This window comes from Hoplias malabaricus, chromosome 16 (genome assembly GCF_029633855.1).
Source record: "Hoplias malabaricus isolate fHopMal1 chromosome 16, fHopMal1.hap1, whole genome shotgun sequence".
Lineage (NCBI taxonomy): Eukaryota > Metazoa > Chordata > Actinopteri > Characiformes > Erythrinidae > Hoplias > Hoplias malabaricus.
Genome location: NC_089815.1, coordinates 18,906,335 through 18,931,330, shown reverse-complemented (window position 1 = coordinate 18,931,330; position 24,996 = coordinate 18,906,335). Strand labels below are relative to the sequence as shown.

The 24,996-nt window shown below is 39.8% G+C and overlaps 2 protein-coding genes and 1 long non-coding RNA gene across 3 annotated transcripts in view; 1 reads left to right on the top strand and 2 right to left on the bottom strand.

Annotated features, from left to right (window-relative positions):
• Window positions 1-8,765: 8,765 nt before the first annotated feature.
• LOC136671252 (G-protein coupled receptor 4-like) lies at window positions 8,766-10,413 on the bottom strand. The gene is made up of 2 exons (XM_066646896.1): window positions 10,280-10,413; window positions 8,766-9,826 (listed from the first exon to the last, which is right to left on the bottom strand). Exon 2 carries the CDS (start codon window positions 9,805-9,807, stop codon window positions 8,974-8,976), a length of 834 nt encoding a protein of 277 aa, XP_066502993.1. The 5' UTR covers window positions 9,808-9,826; window positions 10,280-10,413; the 3' UTR covers window positions 8,766-8,973.
• Window positions 10,414-11,098: 685 nt separating this feature from the next.
• LOC136671971 (uncharacterized) overlaps window positions 11,099-24,996 on the top strand; it is a 70,591-nt gene continuing 56,693 nt past the window's right edge. The window contains exons 1-2 of the long non-coding RNA XR_010795760.1: window positions 11,099-11,315; window positions 13,337-13,380. This is a non-coding gene — a long non-coding RNA (uncharacterized lncRNA). The remainder of the gene's footprint in view (window positions 11,316-13,336; window positions 13,381-24,996) is intronic.
• Window positions 19,993-23,301, bottom strand: LOC136671970 (snake venom serine protease rhinocerase 5-like). The gene is made up of 5 exons (XM_066647890.1): window positions 23,243-23,301; window positions 21,622-21,808; window positions 20,988-21,244; window positions 20,340-20,503; window positions 19,993-20,217 (listed from the first exon to the last, which is right to left on the bottom strand). Exons 1-5 carry the CDS (start codon window positions 23,280-23,282, stop codon window positions 20,074-20,076), a joined length of 792 nt encoding a protein of 263 aa, XP_066503987.1. The 5' UTR covers window positions 23,283-23,301; the 3' UTR covers window positions 19,993-20,073.

Below are 24,996 nucleotides of genomic sequence, written 5' to 3'. Positions count from 1 at the left end.
GACTGTGTGAGTATGTGAGTGAATGAGTGTGTGTGAGGGTCTGAGTGACTGTGTGAAGAACTGGGTAAGTGTGTGTGTGTGTGAATTGTTGAGTGTGTGAGTGACTCGGTGAGTGTGTGAGTTACTGGGTGAGTATGTGAGTGACTGAGTGAGTGTGTGAAGGACTGGTTGAGTGTATGAGTGACTGGGTGAGTCTGTGAGGGTCTAAGTAAGGGACTGTGTGAGTATGTGAGTGAATGAGTGTGTGTGAGGGTCTGAGTGACTGTGTGAAGGACTGGGTAAGTGTGTGTGTGTGTGTGTGAATGGTTGAGTGTGTGTGAGTGAGTGTATGAGTGACTGGGTGAGTGTGTGAGGGTCTTAGTGAATGTGTGAGTGACTGGGTGAGTCTGTGAGGGTCTGAGTAAGGGACTGTGTGAGTATGTGAGTGAGTGAGTGTGTGTGAGGGTCTGAGTGACTGTGTGAAGGAGTGGGTAAGTGTGTGTGTGAATGGTTGAGTGTGTGAGTGAGTGTGTGATGTTCTGGGCTACTTGTTTTGTACTTCATCTGTTTGTTTACACTCTCCTCCACAGGCTGTGTCCAGAGGAAGAAGATGAACTCTACTCTGAACAACTCGACCCTCGTCGGCTACAGCTTTAAGGTCCTGGTTTTATTGGACCTCGTAAAGTCCAGCTTCACCATCCTGTTCCTGCTGAGTGTTTCTCTGAACTCCTACATCATCTTCCTCCTGCTTTCTAAAGGAGGACTGGAGGTGTCTGTGGTGTTCTTGCTCAGTAACTCTGTGGCCGAGATCCTGATGTCCACCCTGACCCTCCTGTACATCGTGTTAATAGACGACAAGAGTGTATTCGTAGTTAAACTGGTGGATTTTCTGTTTGGGGTCAGTATGTCTGCTCGCCTCCTGTTCCTGTGCTGTGTTTGTTTGGAGCGCTATCTGGCCGTGGTTCATCCTCTGGTGTTCTTGAAGCTGAAGCCCCTCAGGTACAGAGTCTCCTGTTCAGTGCTGGTCTGGAGCTGGACTCTAACTCTTGGAGTTCTTGGCTGTACGCTGATTTCTGCTTACAGTCTCTTGGTAGCCGTGAACATCATGGTGTTGTTGGTGGTGTTCTTCTGCTGTGTGTCTGTTCTAAGAAAGCTGAAGCGCCCAGGACCTGGGGACATGGAACGAGAGCAGAGAGAGATGAACGCCACCAAGAAGAAGGCCATCCAAATCATCTCCATCAGTCTACTGACGTGTCTGATCCAGAACGCCCCGATAGCCGTGTCCTACAGCTTGGAGAAAATTCTCTCCTTCTACGACTTCAGTGTGGTCACCACTGTCTTTACAATCCTCAACATGGTCGTAGGATTTATCCAACCTCTCTTCATCCTCCACAACTCTGGGAAACTGTCCTTCAGGTGCTCCTGAAGAGTCTCCTGGTGTTAGAGAGAATCAGGTTCCAGAGTTCAGATTTAACTGTCCAACGTTACATTAGCACAGGAATTAACGGCAAAAAAAGGCAGGAACACACCTGTCATTCACAGTGCAACACTCACACTCACGGACACTTTTGAGTCTCCAATCCACCTAACAACATGTGTTTTTGGAGTGTGGGAGGAAACCCACGCAGACACAGGGAGAACACACCACACTCCTCACAGACAGTCACCCGGAGGAAATCCACGCAGACACAGGGAGAACACACCACACTCCTCGCAGACAGTCACACGAAGGAAACCCACACAGACACAGGGAGAACACAGCACATTCCTCACAGACAGTCACCCGGAGGAAACCCATGCAGACACAGGGAGAACACACCACACTCCTCACAGACAGTCACCCGGAGGAAATCCACGCAGACACAGGGAGAACACACCACACTCCTCGCAGACAGTCACCCGGAGCGGGACTCGAACCCACAACCTCCATGTCCCTGGAGCTGTGACAGAGACACTACCCGCTGCGCCACCTTTAGCCCTCAACTCCTACTAAACAAGTCAATTTATGATTTACCACGCCTTGCCTCATGTAACCATTTCTGTTCTTCTCATTTTATTTATATAATCGTGTACAAATAGTGTTTTAAATGAAGAATATGCTTTTGAACAGCTTTTCTGTTGCTTGCCTTTATGTGATTTTAATGCTGTATTCTATGAAATAAACGTGGCTTCACATATAATCAACTGTGTACATACAGAGTTCAATGCCAGACTAGAAAATAAGGCCTCTAAATACTGCTAAAAGCAGCAGCATTAAATAACTTATAGTACATTTTATTAAGTAAATTCTAAATAAATAAATACAGAGCTGAGACTGGCCAACAGTATAACACTCTGTAAATAACCTGTCCAGCTCCACTGCGCCGTAACGCTTTATTTGAGGCTCTGAGCACTTTTTGGAGCATCTTTATCTCAGTTTGCCCACGGATGCCTTCATGGATCCAGTTGAAGAACCCACTGTTCTTGGTTCTAACTGGTTCCAAGTTAGATTCTCGAACTGTTCCTTGATGGTGGAAAAGTGCTAAGAGACTCAGAGCTGACAATGTTCTGGATTGGATATGAAACAGAAGGAGCTCAGATCCCAGAGGATTCAAAAAGTTTTGGTATTATAAAGGTTTTCAGAAAATCCCACACCTCTGCTATCAATCTGCAAACCAATCAGCATCAACTGAGTCGCAGTTCATGCAAATCTGAAACATTCATCATTAATCCTTCTAATCTTTCTCTGAGTCTCAGGTTTCACCACTTCATTAATATTTTCCATATGAATATCATTTGTGTTTGGTCACCACTCAGAGGAGGATGAGGTTAAATGTATATGAAGTTCTGGGATAAGTTCTAGTCCTAGAGTGGATAGCTATCATTGTGCCTTCCCACCGGACGATCAATAACCTGTGAAAGATGATGTTGTTGGCGTTTTCAAAGCCCACTGTTCCTGTTAGAGGTGGAGGAGATATGGTAGCAAAAAGCTACCAGGGTAAAACATGTCGAGCCGTGCTGAGCTGAGCCCACTTGGAAAGGAGGATGAAGACAGATTGGATTAAACCCTACAAAAAAAATTAATAAAGTTGATTTGGAAGGCCTTCTTCTTGGCCGAGTTATGCTCTCCCTGCTCTCACTCTGTATCCTTCAGTCTTTGACACCTCAGAAGGAACAAATGACCAGATACCTGAGGAGCTTCAATTTTAAGAATATCACACTACAAACCAGATAATACTCCAAACAAACACAGCACAGAAACTAGACTCAAGCTGTCTTTAATGTCCCAAAAGCACATACGAAGGGTTTATAAATGAGTATAAATGAGGTTGGTGAAGTGGTCCATTAACACACTGTACAGAAGTGATGCAGCAAAGAAGAGGCCTGCTGTCAGAGCACTCCAGGTACGTCCAGTCCGCCCTGGGACAGCAGGACAAGAACGATGTAGTAGTTCAGAGAAAACCCAAAGAGGAAATGGATGGTGACGCAAGTCATTGTAAGAATTAAGAAAATAAATGCTTTTTCACAGGTTTCAAACAGAGTTAAAATTCTCAGAGTTGAAATCAGCCTGAAACTTGGACTGAGCTAATCACACAGCTGTGCTCTGTCTCTGCAGAATCAGGTGTGTGGTCATTTGTGGAACATACCTCAGGTTATATATCCACCTCAGCGATCAGTCACCACACAGAGAGTCGCATTTCATGCAAATCTGATCCATCTGAGTTTTCCCTCTGATCACGTTTACAGAGTTTCTTTGTAAATGACTAACATCGGTCACAAACCCCATCCCTACACTCAGCTCCACTCACGACACAGGAGCACGCTCTACTTCTACAATTACAGACTGTAGCCTATTAGTTACTCTGCATACTTTGTTTACCCCCATTCACCCTGTTCACCTTGTAGATGTAAAGTCAGAGACAGTAGCTCATCTGTCGCTGCACAGTGTGTGTCGGTCGTCCTCTAGTCCTTCATCAGTGACACAGGACGCTGTCGGCTGGATGTTTTCGGTCAGTGGACTGTTCTCAGTCCAGCAGTGACACTGAGGGATTATAAAAATATATATCCACACTGGATTAAATGGGAATATTTGGGATATTTGAACAAATGAAAATGACAATTTGGACAAAACCTCTCCAAGTGCTGAAGATCCTTTCCATCCATCAATATCTTTTAAATAAATGTAATTATTAACATCCCATTTTTAAGTAGGATTGATTCATTAATAAATTCGCTATGTTAATAATTGATTGTTTAAAACCAGTGCTGTCTCCTAAAGTATGAAGCTACAGATACATTCATGTATGTCATTTATATTTACTTGGTGAGTAAGTACATTACCAGTTTCACATGAAAAAGTGGGACAAGTCAAGGCTGCCCACTGTCCCCACTCCTGTTCGTCCTGTTACCGCACTTAAGGCAGAGGGGAACCGAACTGCAGTCTGCCACACAGTCAGTGTGAGGCACTTCACTCCTAGAAGGACAGCGTCCAGCACAGTTTGGGGATTCTCCTGCTCAGAGACACCTGAGACATTTCTACTGTTTTATACTAGCTGTAGTAGCTGAGGTTTGAGTTGGGGAGCTATCAAACTGTGTTGAACATTGATCGCCGTGGCACCTGACAGTTGCTGACCCTGCTTTTAAATAAAGAGAGACCAGAGACCATTAGAATAATTTTGTTCAGGTTTATTGACGTCAGGGGGATGATACTGAGAAGAGAACACACTCAAAATGTTTCTGAATCTTTGTGAAGATTGTAGTTAGTAATGCGGCAAGTCCTAGTTAATTATGATTAGTGTCCTCACCACGAAATGAGCAGACACACTGCAGATGGTTATTAGCATGTGATTAATATTACCTGGGTTTATTTACACAAGGCATTTTATAGCACTAGAGTAAAATAAACTGGGCTTATATCTACGGATCACCAGAATTTTCACAGTCTATAAAAATTGTGCTTTTGGTCAGGACTAAAATCAGAGAATCACTGTAGTGATAAAGATGACCCTCCTCATCTATGACAGTTTATACAGCACAGTTTCCCAGCTTGGTGGAGAATGAAGACTGGGTGGATGGAACCTGCCAAGACGTTGAGAGTCGTACAAATGGCTGAAACCTGACTGAGGTTGTAGTGCAAGTAAGTGTCTTTGAGGACGAAGTACACCACCATGGGGATGTTCTGGACTAGACACGTAACGAGACAGATGGAGATGACGTGGAATGCCTTCTTCTTGATGGAGTTCATCTCTCGCTGTTCTCTTTGAATTTCACTTGGTCCCGGACGCTTCAGGGTTTGCAAAACGGACACACAGCAGAAAAACTCCACCGACAACACCACGGTGTACAGACATATGAAAAGTTTATAGAAAATCTTCTCAAAATTGTACGTATACCAAAACGTGCTGGAGCCCAGAGTAAAAGCGCAGGTCCAGACCAGAACTGAACAAGCGACCCGATACCTGAGGGCCTTCCACTTCAAGAACATCACAGGACGAACCACGGCCAGATAGCGCTCCAAACAAACACAGCACAGAAAAAGGAGGCGAGTGGCCATACTGACCCAAAGCAGAACGTTCATCAGGATTATAATCACAGACGTATCCACATTGTTCACCACTACAGACAGAATAATGGTCACTGAGAAGAGGATCTCAGCCACAGAGTGATTCAGAATAAACACGAAGGATATTTCCACTCCTCTGCCTTTAGAGAGCAGCAGGAATATGATGTAGCTGTTCAGAAAAAAGCCAAAGGAGAACTGGACCATCAGGGTTCCCTCCTGGATATAGAACAGGACCATATCCAATGTGCTCTTGTTTGAATTTGTCAGCGTTGAATTCATCTTCTGCTGCTATTTTTAAGACCTACAGAAAGAGAACACGGCTTTATAAATATGGTTAATACATTCGAACATGTGGTAGTGGATTATTCTCAGTCCAGCAGTGACACTGGGGGGTTTAAAAACTCCAGCAGCACTGCTGTGTCTGATCCACTCTACACCAGCACAACACACACTAACACAACACCACCACGTCAGTGTCACTGCAGCGCTGAGAATGATCCACCACCACATCACACCTGCTCTGTGGGGGTCCTGAGCGCTGAAGAACAGGGGGAAAGGGGGGTGATAAAGTATGCAGAGCCACAAATGGACTAGTCTGTAATTGTAGAACTACAAAAGGTTCTGTCTGATATTATACATATTTTAAAGCAAAGAAATTCAAATCCAGATTCACTACGGTGCAAAAACCACAGTCAATGCTTTACATATTTAACTAAAACAGGAAAATAGAGTCTAAAACAATGTAGTAAACTACAAATAATCTTTTCACGGTCAAAATATATCAGCATTATCCACAGCATACTCACCTTTCTTCAACAAAACAAGATAAAAGTGTGTGTCCATGTGGTGATCATAACCCGAGGATTTTATCCAGCTTCAGTAAATCAATCACTGTGTGTTCAGTCATGTTTCATGCAAATCTGACACGTGTGCTCCATATCTCCTTCTCTTCTTACACCGCTGACACCCAGGAGGCCTGAGGGCCAGAACACTGGCTTTAGAAGGGATTTCTGATGTTATTTACGTCACACAGTGTGTATCCTCACTCGTACAAACAGGTTCATGTCCAAACTCCCCCTGAGCTGAGAACAAGGGCCAGTGCTGATACCTAGAAAGAATAGTGTGAGTGCAATTCACAAAGTCTACTCAGAGCTCAAACCAGGAAAGAAAGGAGTTAAGTGCAGTATAAGTGCAGTATGGTCTGTTTCAGTCTGCCCTTAGAGTAGAGCTCACTTTAGTGGGTCACAGAGAGAAGGGTCTTCAGTCTGAGTGTGAAGACCATGGGGGAGAGTCCACTGTTGGAAGCCAGTGGAAGTTCATTCCACCGTCTGGGCGCCAGGACCGAGAAGAGTCGACGCCAGATGAATGGTGGGTTGAGTTGAGCTGTACTTGAAGTTCAAAAGGCTGGAGAGTTTTAAACTTGATGTGAGCAGCTACAGGAGAGAGAGAGAGAGAGAGAGAGAGAGAGAGAGAGAGAGAGAGAGAGAGAGAGAGAGAGGCTCTAATACCTTTAGGACGAGTCAGAGAAGTGATTGAGAACCAGTTGTCCAAAGCCACACTGTTAGTTTCAGGTTGTTGAATATATTCACTGAAAACCATCTTTAAAAGGAACCTGTAGCACAAGTGGGTTCCACTTTCTCTGTAGCTTTAAATTAACACTATTTACCTTAAGACTAAAGCTTCAAAATCACTTTGATGCTCCACTGAGCCATAATAAGTAGGAAGAGCCTCTATCCCTGTTACTCAGGGCTCAGCACAGCAGAAACCGCACTATGTAACTTTTGGAGGAAGGTAGGAAACCCCTCCCCATTGATTTCAGTAGAGTGCTGTAAAAATGAATCACACTAGGGGGAGCCACAGGAGCAAAAGCCCAAATCTTATTTAGTGTTTATTTAAATACAGTTTTGAGCTTTAGTTTCATTATTCTACTCTATTATGAATAATCATGTCATTCTAAATATTACCCCATGGTTTAGAAAATTAGACTCCCTTAAAAAACTCAAGTCCATCTTTCAAAAGTGGAAACAAACAGCCAACAAACTCACAGAAACACAACCACACACTTTATTATTCTGATGTCTTTATTTCTACAGTACAGAAAATGTGGAGTAAACTTTTTGTAAAATGTGTGATTTCACAGTCACAAAAAGTTATAAAGATTAGATTGAGAATATTTATGACATGAAATATAACTACACTACATCAAAATATTCAAATACACTATAAAAATGCCATTGTCTCAGATGCATACGCTATAGTCCTCATTATAGGTTTGTAGCAAAAATGTTTTAGAAGATTGCAGTAGAATATTTGCATTCAACCGTTTTCTAGATTTTTGCCTCTTTTCACTTAAAGAAATGATGCTTGAAAACATGTCAAATAATTTGCACATTAAATTCTTTCTGGAAGCAATCACCTAAAACAAGGACAACTGCCTGGAAATAGTTAGCATTATTAAAATATTATTATTAACTCTAATTTTAAAGACTCCCGCCAGTGAAGGTCTAGAGTTTAGCTTTATTAGCATGTGTGTGTGTGGTGGTGTTTAGCCTTGTTAGTGTGTATGTGTGTGTGTGCGTGTGTATTCTTAGTCATGTTAGTGTTTATGTGTGGTGTTTAGTCATGTTAGTGTGTGAGTGATGTTTAGTCGTGTTAGTGTGCATGTGTGGTGTTTAGTCGCGTTAGTGTGCGTGTGTGGTGTTTAGTCATGTTAGTGTTTGTGTGGTGTTTAGTCATGTTAGTGTTTGTGTGGTGTTTAGTCGTGTTAGTGTGTGTGTGGTGTTTAGTCGTGTTAGTGTGTATGTGTGGTGCTTAGTCATGTTAATGTGTGTGTGGTGTTTAGTTGTGTTAGTGTGTATGTGTGGTGTTTAGTCGTGTTAGTGTGCATGTGTGGTGTTTAGCCATGTTAGTGTGCATGTGTGGTGTTTAGTCGTGTTAGTGTGTGTGTGGTGTTTAGTCGTGTTAGTGTGTGTGTGGTGTTTAGTCGTGTTAGTGTGTATGTGTGGTGCTTAGTCATGTTAGTGTGTATGTGTTGTGTTTAGCCATGTTAGTGTTTGTGTGGTGTTTAGTCATGTTAGTGTGTGTGGTGTTTAGTCGTGTTAGTGTGCATGTGATGTTTAGTCATGTTAGTGTGTATGTGTTTAGCCTTGTCAGTGTTTGTGTGTGCACATGTGGTCTTGGACATGTTAGTGTGTGTGTGGTGTTTAATCATGTTAATGTGTGTGTGTGTAATTTAGGCATGATAATGTGTGTGTGTGTGTGTGTGTGTGTTTGTGGTGTTTAGTCAAGTTAGTGCGTTTGTGTGTGTGTGGTGTTTATGCTCTGGGATTATCTTGGTAATGTGTTCTACACCTGTAACTGAACAGAGAGGAGTGATTAGGAGGTTCATTATAGAGTGAGTGTAATTCATCATTTTCGTGCAGTGTAACTCTCAGAAATATTAAGGTCTGTCTCTATTTGCAGCACTTGATGAAGGTGAGTTTTCCTGCTCTGTGGAGGACGAAGAAGGGATGGATAAACCCCCCCAGGATGTTGATGTCTAGTCCAATGGCTACAGCCAGCTTGAACTCATCACGAGGTATGAGGCCGAGGAGGCCGAAGGACAAAGCAACAGGGATGATCTGGATCAGAAAAATGACCAGATTCAGAGAGACCACTTTAAAGGCCTTCTTTTTGGCTGTGTTCATCTCCTCTCTGTTCCCTTCTCTGTCCCCTGGACCTGGACGCAGGAGACCTTTCAGGATGCCGATGCAGCAGAAAGAGTCCAGAAGGAAGATGAAAAGATACAGAGCTCCAAAAGCATTATAGGGCATTCCTGGGAAGGTAACCATGGAGGCGATACCCAGCGACAGAGCGCAGATCCAGGCCACAGACGAGCAGGCAACCCGGTATCTGAGAGGTTTGAACCTCAGGAAAGTCACAGGGTGGATCACGGCCACGTAACGCTCAACAGAAACCCAACACGGGAACAGATACCGGGCTGGCAAAGTGATCCCGAGCCAGAAACCCAGCAAAGGCCCAACACAGATCTCCAAACTTATTATACACACAGTGTAGAGAGGTGCTACGAGGCAGAAGAGGATTTCTGACACCACATGGTTCAGGGCAAACACCACACACACATCCACTCCTCCATTTTTGGACACCAGCAGTCGGATGATGTAGATATTCAGAGGAAGCCCCACAAAGAAGTTAAAGGCCTGAACTGACACCACACACACAACTGTTGCAGTCATCAATCCGCTGTTCATCACGTTCTGGGTCGAGTTTGAGAAGGACGAGTTCATTTTCTTATCGTTGAGAGATCTGGAGGACGATAAAGTCAGAATCCATAAAGATACACCAACAAATTAGACAGACAGACAGACAGATAGATAGATAGATAGATAGATAGATAGATAGATAGATAGACAGACAGACAGTTGTGAACATCATAAAAGGAGATATAGCTATATACAGATTTACAAGTGTGACGATAATAACAAGGCATAACGGATGTTCTCTAAAATATAATCTTGTTATAAAAAGTAAGTAAAATTGTTCTACATTTTAATGCACAGTAACAGTGGCTGCACAATTTGAAAGTTGAACATGAGTGGATAATGTTTATAACTGAATAAGGCTAGGTTACAAAGAGTATAGAGTGGTGTAGCTGACTACTTCACTTACTGAGCTTATTAATATTAAAGTGTACAACATACAGTATATAAATTAAAATCAACCTCAAACCAAACCTGAAGTTATGCTGTTTATACTTACCTTCACTCCCTCTTCTCCAAAAGTATATGTATCAGGAAATTAAACCATGCAGATTCCCTTGTTTTTATCTTGTCATATCACATAGAGTCATATTTCATGCAAATCTGATTCATTTGTTAAAACATCTTGCTTTCACTGGAACAAGCCTGAACCACAGGATAATCAACTCTGATTTATTGAGTAAATAATTATTGTATAAGGGTGATTATTTTAATACACTAAATGAACATGTTTGAACTGGCATTCCGAAATGTATTCATATAAATACACATCTACACCAATTAAATAATTATTTTATCTCTTTGATTAATAAATATACAACAAATAAAACACAAAGTCATTAAACGAACAGACTTTAAATTTGAAATGACTGATTACTGTTGCAGCTGCCACCATTTGAGGAATATTCAGAGCAACATCCCTGAGGGCAAGGAGACGGCGGACCACTGTTGTTCCACTGAGGGCAAAGTTGGAGGTCCACTAGTGTTTTACACAGCGTTTTCTGGGCGGACCGCTGCTAATTAAACAGAATTTTAGACAAAATGCCACATTTTAGCACTTTTCCATTCACAGTCCAATTCACATTATTTTCCTTCATTAGGTTCTTTTTGTTATTCTTTATAAATATGATTAGTAAATAATTTTAATCCAGCACAGAGTCAACATTTTTATAATTTTATATCAGTCTTATACTCATTATTAAATCTCCCATAGTTGTTGGTAATATTTGTTTTAGTGTGTTTTCCAGAATAAAAGTCTCTGTGAATGTAAAATCAGTTTGAGGAGATTAATGAGTTCTATCCTGTAGAGGACAGTAATCTGAGGGGTCCGATGGTGGACCAGCAGTGGTGTGCCAGCATTTTTATGCCAGTGGACCGATATATGCTCGTTATCTGGGATAAAGGAGGTGAAATATCTTTTTTTAAGAAAATGTAAAGTTTAAGCGCTGCCGTCCGCGCGCGCCACATTTTCAAATTCAAAATTTAACAGTCGCAATCTCAACTGATTTAACCGTCACCTCATGACACTGCTACAGGTGAGGACCGTATTTTAATTGTATATTTATATAATTCACTATTAATTAGTCATTATCTAATGAAAATGTATTGAAACATTGACTATTAAGCAAATAGCGCAAAATCATTCATTTAAAATGAGGTTAGAGAAGGTTTCTGAAAATCGTGTTGATGAGAGACTGTTAAGTTGTAATTTTGGCTTTTATTTATTTATTTACATAGCACTTTAAAGTTTGGTATGTGTAAACGACATATAATACTATGAAGGAAGAAAATACGACGCTGAAGCTGGTTACTATTCGCCAGTTTCTTATTCGGATTCTCTGTTCCACCTTAAATGGTGCAATAGTTGCATTCTGTCGCCGCTTTGTGGTTTTCACCCAAAAATACACCCCAAAGAGTTAATGTACTTAAAAAAAATGTATATTTTTACGTACACTAATAAAGTTTGCTCTGAAGCAAGTATTAGCACAGTTCAGGCAGCTCGGCACAGTGAGGATAAACAAGGCATTGATAAGATTAAGTTTGCCTCAGCCCTAAAGCTTAAACTGTAAGGAAGTTTATTCAAAGGGAATTATTGACCATAACAATATAGAAATGTTTAAAATTGTGAAAAGATCATTTAATTAGACCATTTCACAATTTGAAACATTTCTATAAAATAATACTCTGATTCAGATGTTGGTCTTGATTGACCTTCGGCGAGTCCCACAGCCAAGATCTGCTCTCAGTTACATTCTTTATGTCAGCGAGGCTTTTACTGATGCACTGGCATAACTGTCATGGGTATCAAAGTGTTAAATTTAATGAACCAACTTTTGAAGTTTCTTACACACCATGTTCAAAATCTTCATCATAATCTTCATAGCTCAAGACATGAGAACGTATGAACATAGTTATTTATCATGATTAAGACCAGCTCTCAGTAGTTATGGTCAAAATGTCTTTTTAAATAAACTTCCTTTCATTTTTCTTTCTCTGTAAATAGACACAAAGTCAGTTAGTCCTAACCTCATTGGCCCAAACTCCCTCAGACTCAGTGTGTACTTACACCCACACCCTATTAACTAATGTTATATGTACACATTTTTCTCTTGGTACTTTGACTCTTTGGGATGTATTTTCTATCCACACAGAGGCTTGGCCTTTAGGCCTTGTACTTGCAAACTTTGCCTTGTTGCGCCTCACCGGGCCAAGCCGCTCAGTTAGCCTTTTTTACACCATGTTATTCATATTTAAGGCTTTCTTTTATATTAAAATGTTGCCAGGCAACCTGACTAATTAAATGGCATACTAATAAGAATATAATAATATTGTAAATAACCAGGCATTGTGAATATACGCACTGACATTCAGTGTTTAAACAAACACAACTTTATGAATTAAACTCTGCACTTTGGGATGTTATATTTGTATTAAACCTTCTGTAAAATCAGTTTCAGATTCTTGATAATCTCACAATTAATAAATAAAAATGCCATAGTACATATACCCACAGTTCATGTCTCTATATATTCTATCATGTCATGTGCTATATTCACGGGATTATGACAAAGCAATTCCACAGTGACATTTCTTCATCTTTAGGATTCTGATAGTCTTTTATACTGTGTCTTCAATGAGCCCTTCAGATTTCTGAGACACTTTAAAAGTAAAAAGATAATGTCCAATGAATTAAGCCAAATACACAATTTCCACACACATTTGCATCCAATGATATGCTCATGGGGAAATTACAAAAAAACAATTCTACTGTAAAATTTCTTCATGGTCAGGATATTAATAGTCTGTTATGTTGCATCTACACCTTTCAAATGTTTGAGACACTTTGACAGTTTGGAGATAATGTCCAATGAATTAAGCCAAATGTGCAATTTCTCCACACATACTATCGTGTTCAATGCTATTCTCAAAGGCCCATTACAAATACATTCCACAGTAAAAATTTAAGTACAGTTAACTTCAGTGAGACTTTCAGATTTTTGAGACTGAAAATTTAGAGATAATGTCCAATGAATTAAGCCGAATGCTATGTTCACAGGAGAGGCGATGGTGGTGTATAAACTGGTGAACTGGTGTAGAAACGTGAGTACAAAGTTAATTTCCCAGAAACAGTGTTATGTTAATATTTTATAAATTAACATAACAAACCCTAGTTTTAAATCTGTAGTGCATAATTAGTGTGTAGTACACATTTTGGACGCACTCAAAACAATTATGTCTTCTTGTTATTAATATTTATTGAATGATCTCTGTATTGGATCTGTGTATTTTGTATCAGAGAAAATAGTAATATTTAATACATGTTTTGTTTATTTCTCTGATCTGTTGTGGTACAGTGGTAATTACAAAGACCACTCAAGCTTGCTGTGTCCACAGTGATGCTGGAAAAATTTTACCTGTATTTTTAATGCAGTCATTAACAAAATAAACACAGATAACCTAACATGCAAATTATTTCAATACCATGGCCTTATTCAAATGAACAAACCAGATCAGCTTTCTCTGGAAGCTGATATTCAATTATATCCACTTGCATTTTGAATGAAAATTTATCTTAAAATTTACTTATTCATTTACAAACTGATTTAATCATTTTGTCCATTTGTTTATTTGTTTTGTTCATTTTTAATGGGTACCTGTCTACAACCAGAGCAGGAATAATTTACTACTAAAGTAGATACTAAAATAAAACAATGAAACGAACACAAACTGGCTTTTTTTTTTTTAATAAAATTTTAGCAGATAAATGAAAATGTAGTGAATATGTCAATCTCCATATGTATCTCCTTTTATATATATATATATATATAATGTTTTTTTTTTTAATATTACAGTGCACGACATGTAGAGGGTATAGGGACTCTAGCATTTGCTAATTTGCATTTTCAGACTTTTAAACAAAAGAAAGAAGGTTCCTTTAGTTGCCAGCAGGAGGCAGTAACATACTGCCAGCATGTAATTTTTTGTCAAGTATGTGGCAATACCGACACAATCCATGAGTTGTTGTAGAATATAATTAAAATTAAGCATTTTAAAAATGTCCATGTATTTTGTTGATTATTACAGGTGTCATTGACTTGTAGAACCACAGCGGATTAGTGCTACACCGCTGTAATTGTTTTGATGACTGATTGGAAAGGATTTGATTATTTCAATTCTTATTGCCTTGCTTTTAAATTCAGTTGTACAAGTGTGTGCATGATCTAAAATCATGCTTTACATCCTTTTCTTATTCCTGAGTTAACGTTGCACTCATACTAATGGCCAGCAGTCTTTTCTTCTTTGTGTTAGCTTTAAAATGATAGTTGGGTATTAACAGGAGCATCCCTGAGTTCCCCTATAAAGTGATCTGTCTCTGTTATTTGAGGTGGGCCGCTCTGACCCGGTGCTGTGTGCTGTCATCTATCGACCCCCTAAATACAATAAGGATATCATAAATGACTTTTCTGATTTTCTGGCGGGACATATGCCAAACTATGATCGCATCCTTATCGTCTGGGACTTTAACATTCACGTGTGCTGTCCAGATAAACCGCTGGTGAAGGACTTTGTAAACATCATTGACTCTTTTAATTTAGTGCAGTATGTGTCCGGGCCCACACATGAACATGGACACACCTTAGACCTTGTTCTGTCTTATGGGTTGTCTGTGTTAAATTTAGAGATCCATGATGGTGGGTTTTCTGATCACATGCCTGTTTTATTTGATGTTGTTTTCTCCTGTGCTGCTGTTAAACCTTGCGCTCCTGCTCGGCTTGGTCGGAGTTTTAACTCTTTCACTGCCGGTCAGTTCACCTGCGCTTTCGACCAGCTTTGTCCTCTTCCTGACTCAGCCTCTGTTAATACGGAGGAGCTCAGCTCCTGGTTTCACTCCTCCTGCCAAACCATACTGGACTCAGTGGCTCCATTAAGAACTAAACAGCCCAAAGTTAAACCTGAGCCCTGGTTCAATGACCGAGCGCGTGCAGCAAAGCAGAAGTGTCGCAGAGCTGAACGCCGATGGAAAAAGGATAAGCTGCAGGTTTCATTTCAAATGTTAAAAGACTGCTGGCGTTCTTACCAGAGCACTATCAAAGAGGTTAAGAGAGAACACTTGTCAAATATTATTATGGCAAATTGTCACAAGCCACGTGTGTTATTTAAAACCATTGACTCTGTTCTTAAGGCCCCTCAGTCTGTCTGTTTGGAAGCATCTCCTGACATGTGTAATGACTTTCTGCACTTTTTTATTGATAAGATTGTTACTGCAAGAGCTCTTATCACAGCTCCTGCTGTTGACCCCTCTGACTCTGCCCCTTGCTTCGCTGTGTTTGACAGGTTTGAGCCAGTGACTCTGTCGCACTTGGAGGATGTGGTGGGCCATTTAAAGCCCTCAGGTTCTCCTTGTGATGTTTTGCCTCCTCACTTTCTAAAAGAGATTTTTCATACTATAGGGCAGCAGGTTCTGGCCATTATTAACAGCAGCCTGTCTTCTGGTGTTGTTCCTGTGAGTTTTAAACATGCTGTAGTTAAACCCCTGCTCAAGAAACCTGGCCTCGACCATACTGTATTGGCTAATTATAGGCCTATTTCCAAGCTGCCTTTTATTTCAAAGATCTTGGAGAAAGTTGTTTATGCTCAACTGAAATTATTTTTGGATGAGCATAATATTCTGGAGGTTTTTCAGTCTGGTTTTAAAACCTTGCATAGTACAGAGTCAGCGTTGCTCAGGGTTTTTAATGACATTCTCCTGGCCAGTGATTCTGGGGACCATGCAATTCTTGTCCTGCTGGATCTAACTGCTGCTTTTGACACAGTGGATCACAACATTTTAGTTTCCCGCTTGCAGCATCTAGTCGGCATTTGTGGTAGTGCTTTGGACTGGTTTAGGTCCTATCTGACGGACAGAACTTTGTATGTGAGTTTTGCTGGCTCAGAATCCTCCTCAGCTCCCCTATCATATGGAGTTCCACAGGGCTCAATCTTAGGACCCCTCCTTTTCTCACTTTATCTGCTCCCATTGGGCTCTATCTTGAGAAAACATGGCATTGCATTTCACTGTTACGCTGACGACAGCCAGATATATGTCCCTTTAAAGAAGAAAGATGCTTTCTCGATTAAACCACTGTTGTTATGTCTTAATGACATTAAAGACTGGATGGCTTTAAATTTTTTACATTTTAACGAAAACAAAACAGAAGTGATGGTGTTTGGTCCCAGTGGTCCCTGTGAAGCCCCTCCAGTTAATTTGGGCCCCTTGACTTTGTATGTGAAGCCAACTATCTTAAATTTGGGTTTTAAGATGGACAGTGATTTTAAATTGGACCGCCAAATAGGCACAGTAGTCAGGTCCAGCTTTTTCCACCTGAGGCAGCTGGCAAAGGTGAAGCCAATTCTCTCATACGAGCATTTTCAAACAGTAATCCATGCCTTCATCACATCCCGGTTGGATTACTGCAATGCACTGTATTTTGGAGTCAGCCAGTCCTCCCTCAGACGTCTCCAATTGGTGCAAAATGCTGCTGCCCGACTTTTAACGGGATCACGAAAGAGGGAACATATAACTCCCATTCTGGCCTCTCTCCACTGGTTGCCTGTGCATTTTAGAGTACATTTTAAGATTCTCTTATTTGTTTTTAAATCTTTAAATGGGCTGGTCCCACCTTACCTCACTGAGCTGCTACACCCCCACGTCTCTGCTCTGTGCCTTAGGTCAGCTGATCAGCTGCTCCTGGAGGTGCCGAGGTCAAAACGTAAGCTCAGAGGAGATAGAGCTTTTTCAATTGCTGCACCGAAACTGTGGAATAGCCTGCCATTACAGATTAGGCAGGTTTCTTCACTTTCGGTTTTTAAAACTTATCTTAAAACCCATTTTTATTCCTTGGCTTTCAACTCAGCATGAGACGTTTGTTTTGTTTTATTAATTTTATTAATATTTTTATTTAAGTTATTTATTTTTCCTTATTTTATTTTGTTTTAGTTTGTTTTATAAACATCTTTTGTACAGCACTTTGTTTTAACTATTGGTGTTTTTTAAAGTGCTCTATAAATAAAGTTGAGTTGAGTCTCTTTTTGATTCTAGACCTTATTAAAGGCCATACGTTTTTCCCTTTTTGTGCTACATTTGGCCAAGTGACAGTTGTAAAGCAATTTTTACACCTCTCAAAAACTCTTTATGGACCAAATAGGAAAGTCATGTTTGTACAATAGTCGTTTTAATTGTGAAATAGTCTTTGGAATGTAAACTTCTCTGTAAAATGAAGGGTAGTGTGATCCTCTCTTTACTAAAGTTTCAGCTCCTACTCTTCAAGTAGGTCTTAAGACTTGAAACTTGGAACATTTACTGTGAGGAGTTGGTGGCATTCAACCACAAACTCTAGTGGGATCTGGAGCTGGGAGGTTGTTCCACAAAGCAGGATTTCTCAGTTTAGCCTTAAGCCTAAAGTCAAGCCTGTCCAACAGAGCTGAGGGACATTCCTTTTGAATCACCCTCATCTTTGGACTAACTCATGAATTCTTCTTTGTGGAACAGCCCCCTGGTATTGAAGGGTTAATTCTTGGTCCTGCATCATCACAGAGGCACTGGATGTAGAACACAATTAGATACATGGAAATTAAAGGTGGCTTAATATGCAAAACCTTTTGATTTTGTATTTACACTTGGGTCTCTACTGCTCCTATAAACACCCCAAGCACTCCAATCCATCTGTTTTCTATGAGTAAGTTGAAAGCCATTTGGACGGCTCCCTTACTGTGATGTCACAATAAGGAAATCTGCATAGAATCACCCTGGCATCATTCCTCATCTGCATGAACATGGGATGGGTGGGGTGTGGCCAACAACAGCTCATTTGCATAAAAGTGACAGAGCCCTTAAACAGCTCATTCTGAAAGGGACTGGAACAGGCGAGAACAGAGCTGGTGAGATCTCTTTATGTTAGTGATTTTGTGCAAAGAACTTCATGAACATGTTTTTTAGCCCATAGGCCTGTTCTAACTTGTTTAAAAAGACGTATAATATGTCCCTTTATCTGTACAGGAAGACAAGTCAATATAATTGGATTTTCCCTGTGTGGAATGTGCTGTCAATGTGTGTCAGCCCACATTTACTTGTACTGGTTGTGTGGAAAATGTGTTGTGATCCTTGATGTAAAATTGTTTCTAGGTGTCTATCAAAACATATTGGCTTTTTTTGTGTGTGACTCTAAGAGAGGTCAATTTCATCAGGACAGAAACTATTAAAAGGCACTTGTTATTAAAATGGAAGGATATCTGTTGTGTACTAGGTTAAACTAAAAAATATTATTTCCTAATTGAAGGAGTGTATAAATCAGGGGTAATTATTTAAAATTCAATAAGGTCCAGCTGGAGAAAATTTTCCCCCGAGCCATGGTCAGAAACATTATGTGTAACCTGCATATGATCAGTGCCATATCCTGTACATCAAAGTAGCCTCAGAGTTATAGCATCGTTTTATGTCGTTAACAACTGAAAGTCAAAACAATTTACAACTTTCAGTTACATTCCAATATACAACAACATTTATATAATGCATATGTAATCAACTCCCTAATAGTTGAAGTTGACTTTACTGCTTTTCCATAACCAGCGATCTGATTGGCTCTTATTGCTGGAGGACGGGACTTTATCCGTTAACAGCAAGCTGACTGGCTCTTTATGCTGAAGGAGGGGAATCCATGTTCAGAGTTATGGGAATTTTAACTCATAATGGTCCCCTTCTTATTAAAGTTTCTGGTTTTAACTCACACCACACAATCGCCCCAAAAATGTCCCGAAAGTGCTTTTATCTTGTCTCTCGGGCTGTTTTTACTGGCCCCAGGACAGCGGCGTCTGGACCCTGCACTGTGTGTGTCACTCAGTGGAGTCACAGCGCTCATCATAATGCACAGATCTGATTGGCTGAGGAGCCTCACGTGTGATGTGCAGAAACACACGTGATTGGTCTGTGAGTTTCCTGGAGCGCTAAACCTGCACCGTAACGACTAGAAAAGTCACACCACTTCAAACACACACTCTGTTCAAAATTAGACAGCTCTTAGTGTTTTATCAGCTACAGGTCCAGGTCCGGATCGGACAGAGTCTATTAGTGACCCCCTGGTATAAAGGCTCAGTCAATACCTTTTCTCTACATGCAGCACCTAACATCTTGTCTTTCAACTCTTTCCACTAGGGGTCGCATGAGCATGGGGACACGCACGCCCGCGCATATCTGTACTCACCACACACACGTGCTCCAGAGGCCGACTGACTGTCTACAGACTCTGACATTTCTGAAGGACAGTAATGCACAATTCATGTGGTGTTCATGTGATTGGTTGCTTTGCAAATATTTAGAAAGAGTTTAATTTTTTATTGGTTATTTAGCTATTTTCTGTTGTGTTGATTGAGCACGGTTAATTATCACGTGATTATTATCTTTTTAGACAGTGTTTTTATTAATTTGGGGGATCCTTCAGGGCGTTTTCCCACTTTGTGCCCAGTGATTCTGGGTAGGCTCCGGACCCACCGCCGCCCTGAACTGGGTAAGGGTCACAGACAGTGAATGAATGGATGTCAGATCTTACAGCTTCTGGCTTCTTTCATCTTTTAAAGTCTTCATTGCGTATTAACCCCATAATCATCATCATCTATTCTATTTCCTACTGTTGTTTCATTTTAGTTTCAGCTGCAGCAACATATGAAAATATGTTAATATATAAGTACTCATTTATTTGCAGTTTTATTTGCTGTATATTTAACAGATCTGCCATAATTCCCCCTTACTCCCGCATTTAGTTACAGCTTGGTGACTTCACGGATCCAGGCCCTGTAGCGGCAGACGTCCATGAAATCTACTGTAAAAGCACATAAATAATTAGGGGCTGTTGAAACAACCCCATACAGAACTCCGTTCATGATCAGGCTGCCACCAGAATCGCCCTGAGAGATAGAGAGAGAAAATAGTTTAGTTTGAGTACTACTGAAGGTTAAATGGGGTTTGATGGTGGTTGATTAGTGATTGATGGTGATTAATAGTTTGATGGCGAATTGTGTGGTCTCACCGCACAGCCGTCAACTTCCTTATTAGGATCTTGAGCACAGACGTAGAAACTGTAGGACCATTGTCGTAGATTTGGGTCTTTGTCATTTTTGTATTTAGACCAGTCTGCACACTTTTGTACCTTCAGGTTTCCACAGTGAAGTTTCTTAGTTTTAACAGATGGTGCTGGGGAACAGAAGAGAGTTTGTGAATTTTGTTTAAAGTAATGGTAGAAAATAAAATATTGCACTTTTATTTACGCAGCTATTAATTTTTTTTAGATGAAAGTAAAACTAAATGCATAAATAACACATTTTATAAAACAGTTTTCTTAAAATTAATTTCAGGCAAAAAAGGCATATAAAACATTTGAATATGTATTTATAGGATTTAAAAAAAAAATTCACACTCTGACAACTCTTTGCATGCTGCAAAAGTATTTAAAAAGCTGTTAATTTTTATTTAAAAAACTTGTTTATCTAGACACACATTCATTAGACTCACATTTATTGCTTAAAAATTACATTTAGAATAAACTCACAGTACAACACGACTGTTATTTTATATATATAGCTGTTGTGTATATATATAGCTATTTTATATATATTTGTAGCTGTTGTTCAACACCTAGTATTTGAAGTCAAGCGTTGAAATGCAGATTAAATCTCACCTTTTGTCACCCTAGGTGAAGGGTTTTTTACTGTAAACCATCCAAAAAAACGAACTAAGGAACCCACAGCTGGAGAATTGCATTTAAGAGGAGGTAGTGGAATTTTTGTCAGGTGAGGAACAGGCTTGATCAGTTTCAGCAGTAGGATGTCATGTGGTTCAGGCTTGTGAGGCGTGCCGTACTGGAGTCTGAGTGAAAACTCACCAACTTCTTCAGAGCCTTTATTTGGATGCCAATTTAAAAGTGCCATCAAATTCCTATAAATCAGACAAGAATTTTACTTCACGAAGCTGTGTGAACTGTTACTGTCTCTGAAAAAATTTACAGCAAACCGGTGTATTAAAGGTAGAAGTAAGAGTAATAATTTAAATATACCAATCTGTTTAAACATAACTGTTTGTATGGTGTGTGATAAAAGTAAGTAGATATTATTATATGATATTTGTGTATTTTATTTAAATTTTTTGTCATTTTGTTAGATCTATAATAAGGGATGCAGTGTATTTTGGGGAAACTGCTAGTTACTAGGAGTTACTTCTGTGATGGTTAAAGTTAATTTAAGATTTGACATCCCTAAAATCGGATAATCTGGTACACAATCATGGTGTTATCTAACAAAGCTTTTAATACTTACGGTGCGTTACAGTGAGCAGCGGTCAGAACCCACTGGTCACCAATCAGAGACCCTCCACAGTGGTAATTAAGCCGATCTGGTTTACCATCTTTACCCTTCACAGTCAGGACCACATGGTGGCGGCCTTCATCTGGTGGACAGTTTGCCCCTCCAATAACTCTTTTCTGAACTTCTCCCAGCGTGGAATCTATGAAAGAAGTGCAAAAATCAAAGCAAAGAAATGTGTTCTTTTTAATTGGATCAATATCTATGTTAAATAAAACAAGGCCCATTGATTCCATACGTTTTCACCAGAGGGCATCTGGGCTCTCTCTCAGTAATTGGCTGAGATGTTCTGTGGTCCAGAAAGAACTGTGATTGGAGCCACTGCTCCTTTGTGTTGAGAGGAGCCAGTTGAGGTGATCTGGGCTTATGCTTCTGATCGCCTCCCGCTGGAGGTATTCAAGGCATGGCCGACTGGAAGGAGGGTATCATGGAAAATACTGGCAACCCAATACATAGAAAAGGAATAAAGAGTCCGAACAGGAGGAATGGCAGTTGGAAGGACTTAACACTCCAGAAAATGTTGCATCTTTTGTACCCCTTTGTGGGCAAGGAGCTGTCAACACCTGGCTCCTCCTAACTTCTCCAAAATATACAGACCCCCTAGAGCAATACACCATTATTCCCAAAATACATGATTGTTGTGTAAGGGGCCGCCCGCGCCGTGGTTCTCCCACCAACAGGGGGCGACCACATCTAAGGAACCATATTAATCAGCTCGATTGACAACAGCTGGGGCTTACCCTTTATTAAGCATCAGGCTGTGTCTTCAGTGCAGAGTCTTGAGTTTGCAAAAGCCAGACCTTGCTGGTAATTGGTATTTCTTTCTTCAAAAGAAGCTTTTGTGTTATTTAAATGTTGGGTTTTATCTTTTCTCTGTTCTCTAGTTGTCTGGAGAATACTGCCCTGTTGGGATTCTATATCCCACTGTTCCCCCTTTTCCTCTTTAAATTCTCTCCTCTCCTTTTTTATATCTGTTTTCGTCCCCTTTTGGTTTCCTGGTAGTCACAAGCCCCAATAAGTATTTAAGTTAATCTATTTGCTATTGGGATTGTCACAATCAGTCAACAACTATCTGTATCCGGATAGCTGTCCCATTACATGTTGAATCATAAAACACCATTGTTCTCTAAGCCTTATGTTAAAACATTATCTCCAGGCTGGCCCATGAATGCCTAAGGACCGCCAGGATGTGTTGGAGGACTTGGCTGGGGACAGGGATGCCTGAGCTTATTTGCTCACCCTGTAGTTCCTGATCTGAATCTAGACTAAAATAAATGAATTAATAACAGCTCCAGATCTTTATTCTTTACATAGATCTTTATATAAATATGTAAAAAGACAGTCCTTGAACAGCATAAGCAATAATGTGCAATGATGTGATCTTGAAATTACTAAAACCTGCCCAAATTCTGTAATTAGATGAGAACATTTGTCTATCAGTATTTTTTTAATTACAGGTCTGTGACATTAACCCATTTAAATAGCACAGGTAGAATAGTCAATAAGGAAAACAAATGTTCTGTGGCTCTCAAAGTCTAACAAAAATAGAAGGCTGTTATTGTTTATGAAAGCTCACCTGCAAGCATCAGGAGAATGAGTAAAGCTGAAGATTTCATGATGGTCCTCTGTTGCTGAAGCCACACAGAGACACTGCAGTAACTCAGAGCAGCTTCATTTTTAAACTAAAATTTATCAGCATTATTTATCTCCAGCGTTTATGCAAAGGTCCACTTAAGTTTACTTTTACTTAATTATGGAGCATCAGATATATCAGATAAAATACAGTAAGGCAGAAAGTGGGAGGAGTTCTGCTTATCATTCAACTTAAGCCAAGGTCTCGTTCTGTGAAAATAGAAAAATATTCAAATAAATTGAAAGGAAATGCATTTAAAGAAAAATGGACTTAAAATTCAGTCCTTCAGGGAACCTTTTGATAAAACCAGTTTTCATGAAACAAACACTCGAGCAGTTTTACACTATACTCCTGATTTTTTTTTTTTTAAATTGCTGACACTTGGTTTTAGAATTCTGCCATTTATGTCCTCATAGTTACAGTAATGCAAAAGTTTGGATTTGTTTTATAAATAAAGCTTCAACCGTAACACATCAGATTCTTTTATTGCAATTTACAGAAGTAAAAAGGTGCTGGATAATGGTTAGAATAAATGTAAACTCAAATACACACGCATTACTGTAACTATGAGGACATAAAACACTTAGTTCTGGGCAAAGGGTCTGAAAGTAATTTAGTCGTTAATAGAAATTAAACAACTGTAGATTGTATTTGATGATGTGTATGTGATATGTTATTTATTCATAAATAATAAATAATCTCAGCCAGGACCGACCATACTGGTCATTTTCAGAATTTAATAGATGCTCATAAAGGAGTTGGACAAAATAAGACAGAAAAGAGTTGAAAATGTGTAGGATGTAATCTAAAAATTAAAACTGTAAATAAAAGGAATTTGATTGGGGTAACAAACTATAACTAAAACTATAAATTCTGCATTTCTGAAAAGCTGCTTTGTGAAATCAAATGTGGTATAAAAATACACATTTTAACTTAATTGTTGAGTAATCAACAACTTTGCCTTTTTTCTTTGTTTCAAGTGTTAATTCTTCTCAACTTTATCAGTAACACTTACACTTGCAAAATTCACACTTCGACTCTTCTGCTGCTCCTTCACTGATGCACGTAAGTTCAGTAGTGACACTGGAAGTCATTGTCCTGGCTTATCAGCTGACCACAGAGTTTAAATGCCTGGTTCTGTTGGCTTTGAGCAAATTAAATAAAGACTAATCTCACGTCGGTTGCAGTAACTGACTCTGGAGTCTTGGGTTTGAGCAGGGACTGTATTTCAGTGTGATATAGAAATGTTGGGACATTTTGTAAAATGCAATAAAAAAAAAAAACGGATCTGTGCTGTGGTTATCTTGTTTTGTAGTTAATTCTCATGATTTATTTAACGACTAAAGCACAATGTTTTCATGAACTTGATTGTGTTTATTAAAAATAAATACTTTTATAATAATAACTTTTTAACATTTTAAGTGTCCCAACTTCTCAGAAAATGAGCTTTGTAATTGTTGAACTTGAACAAGTGGAATTTGTGCCCATTCTGATTTGATTAGAAGACTTCAGTTGCTCAACAGTCCTTTTGCCTGATTCTCTTGTCCATGATGTACCATAGTAGACCGATCTGGACTGCAGGACAGTCAAGCGCACACTGTTTACGAAGCCATGTTTTTGTGGCCTGGAAATGTCTGAAATAACCATGGGCCAGGACCCTCTGAGGTGAACTTTGACAAAGAAGCCATTAACAGTTC

Bases quoted from the DNA above. Each gene is read 5' to 3' on its own strand.
- LOC136671970 (XM_066647890.1), bottom strand. From the start codon at position 23,282: ATGAAATCTTCAGCTTTACTCATTCTCCTGATGCTTGCAG. The intron at 21,809-23,242 runs GTGAGCTTTCAT...CTTCTTTCATAG, and splicing joins CATTCTCCTGATGCTTGCAG to ATTCCACGCTGGGAGAAGTT. The intron at 21,245-21,621 runs GTAAGTATTAAA...TCTGATTTATAG, and splicing joins GCTGCTCACTGTAACGCACC to GAATTTGATGGCACTTTTAA.
- LOC136671252 (XM_066646896.1), bottom strand. From the start codon at position 9,807: ATGAACTCGTCCTTCTCAAACTCGACCCAGAACGTGATGAACAGCGGA.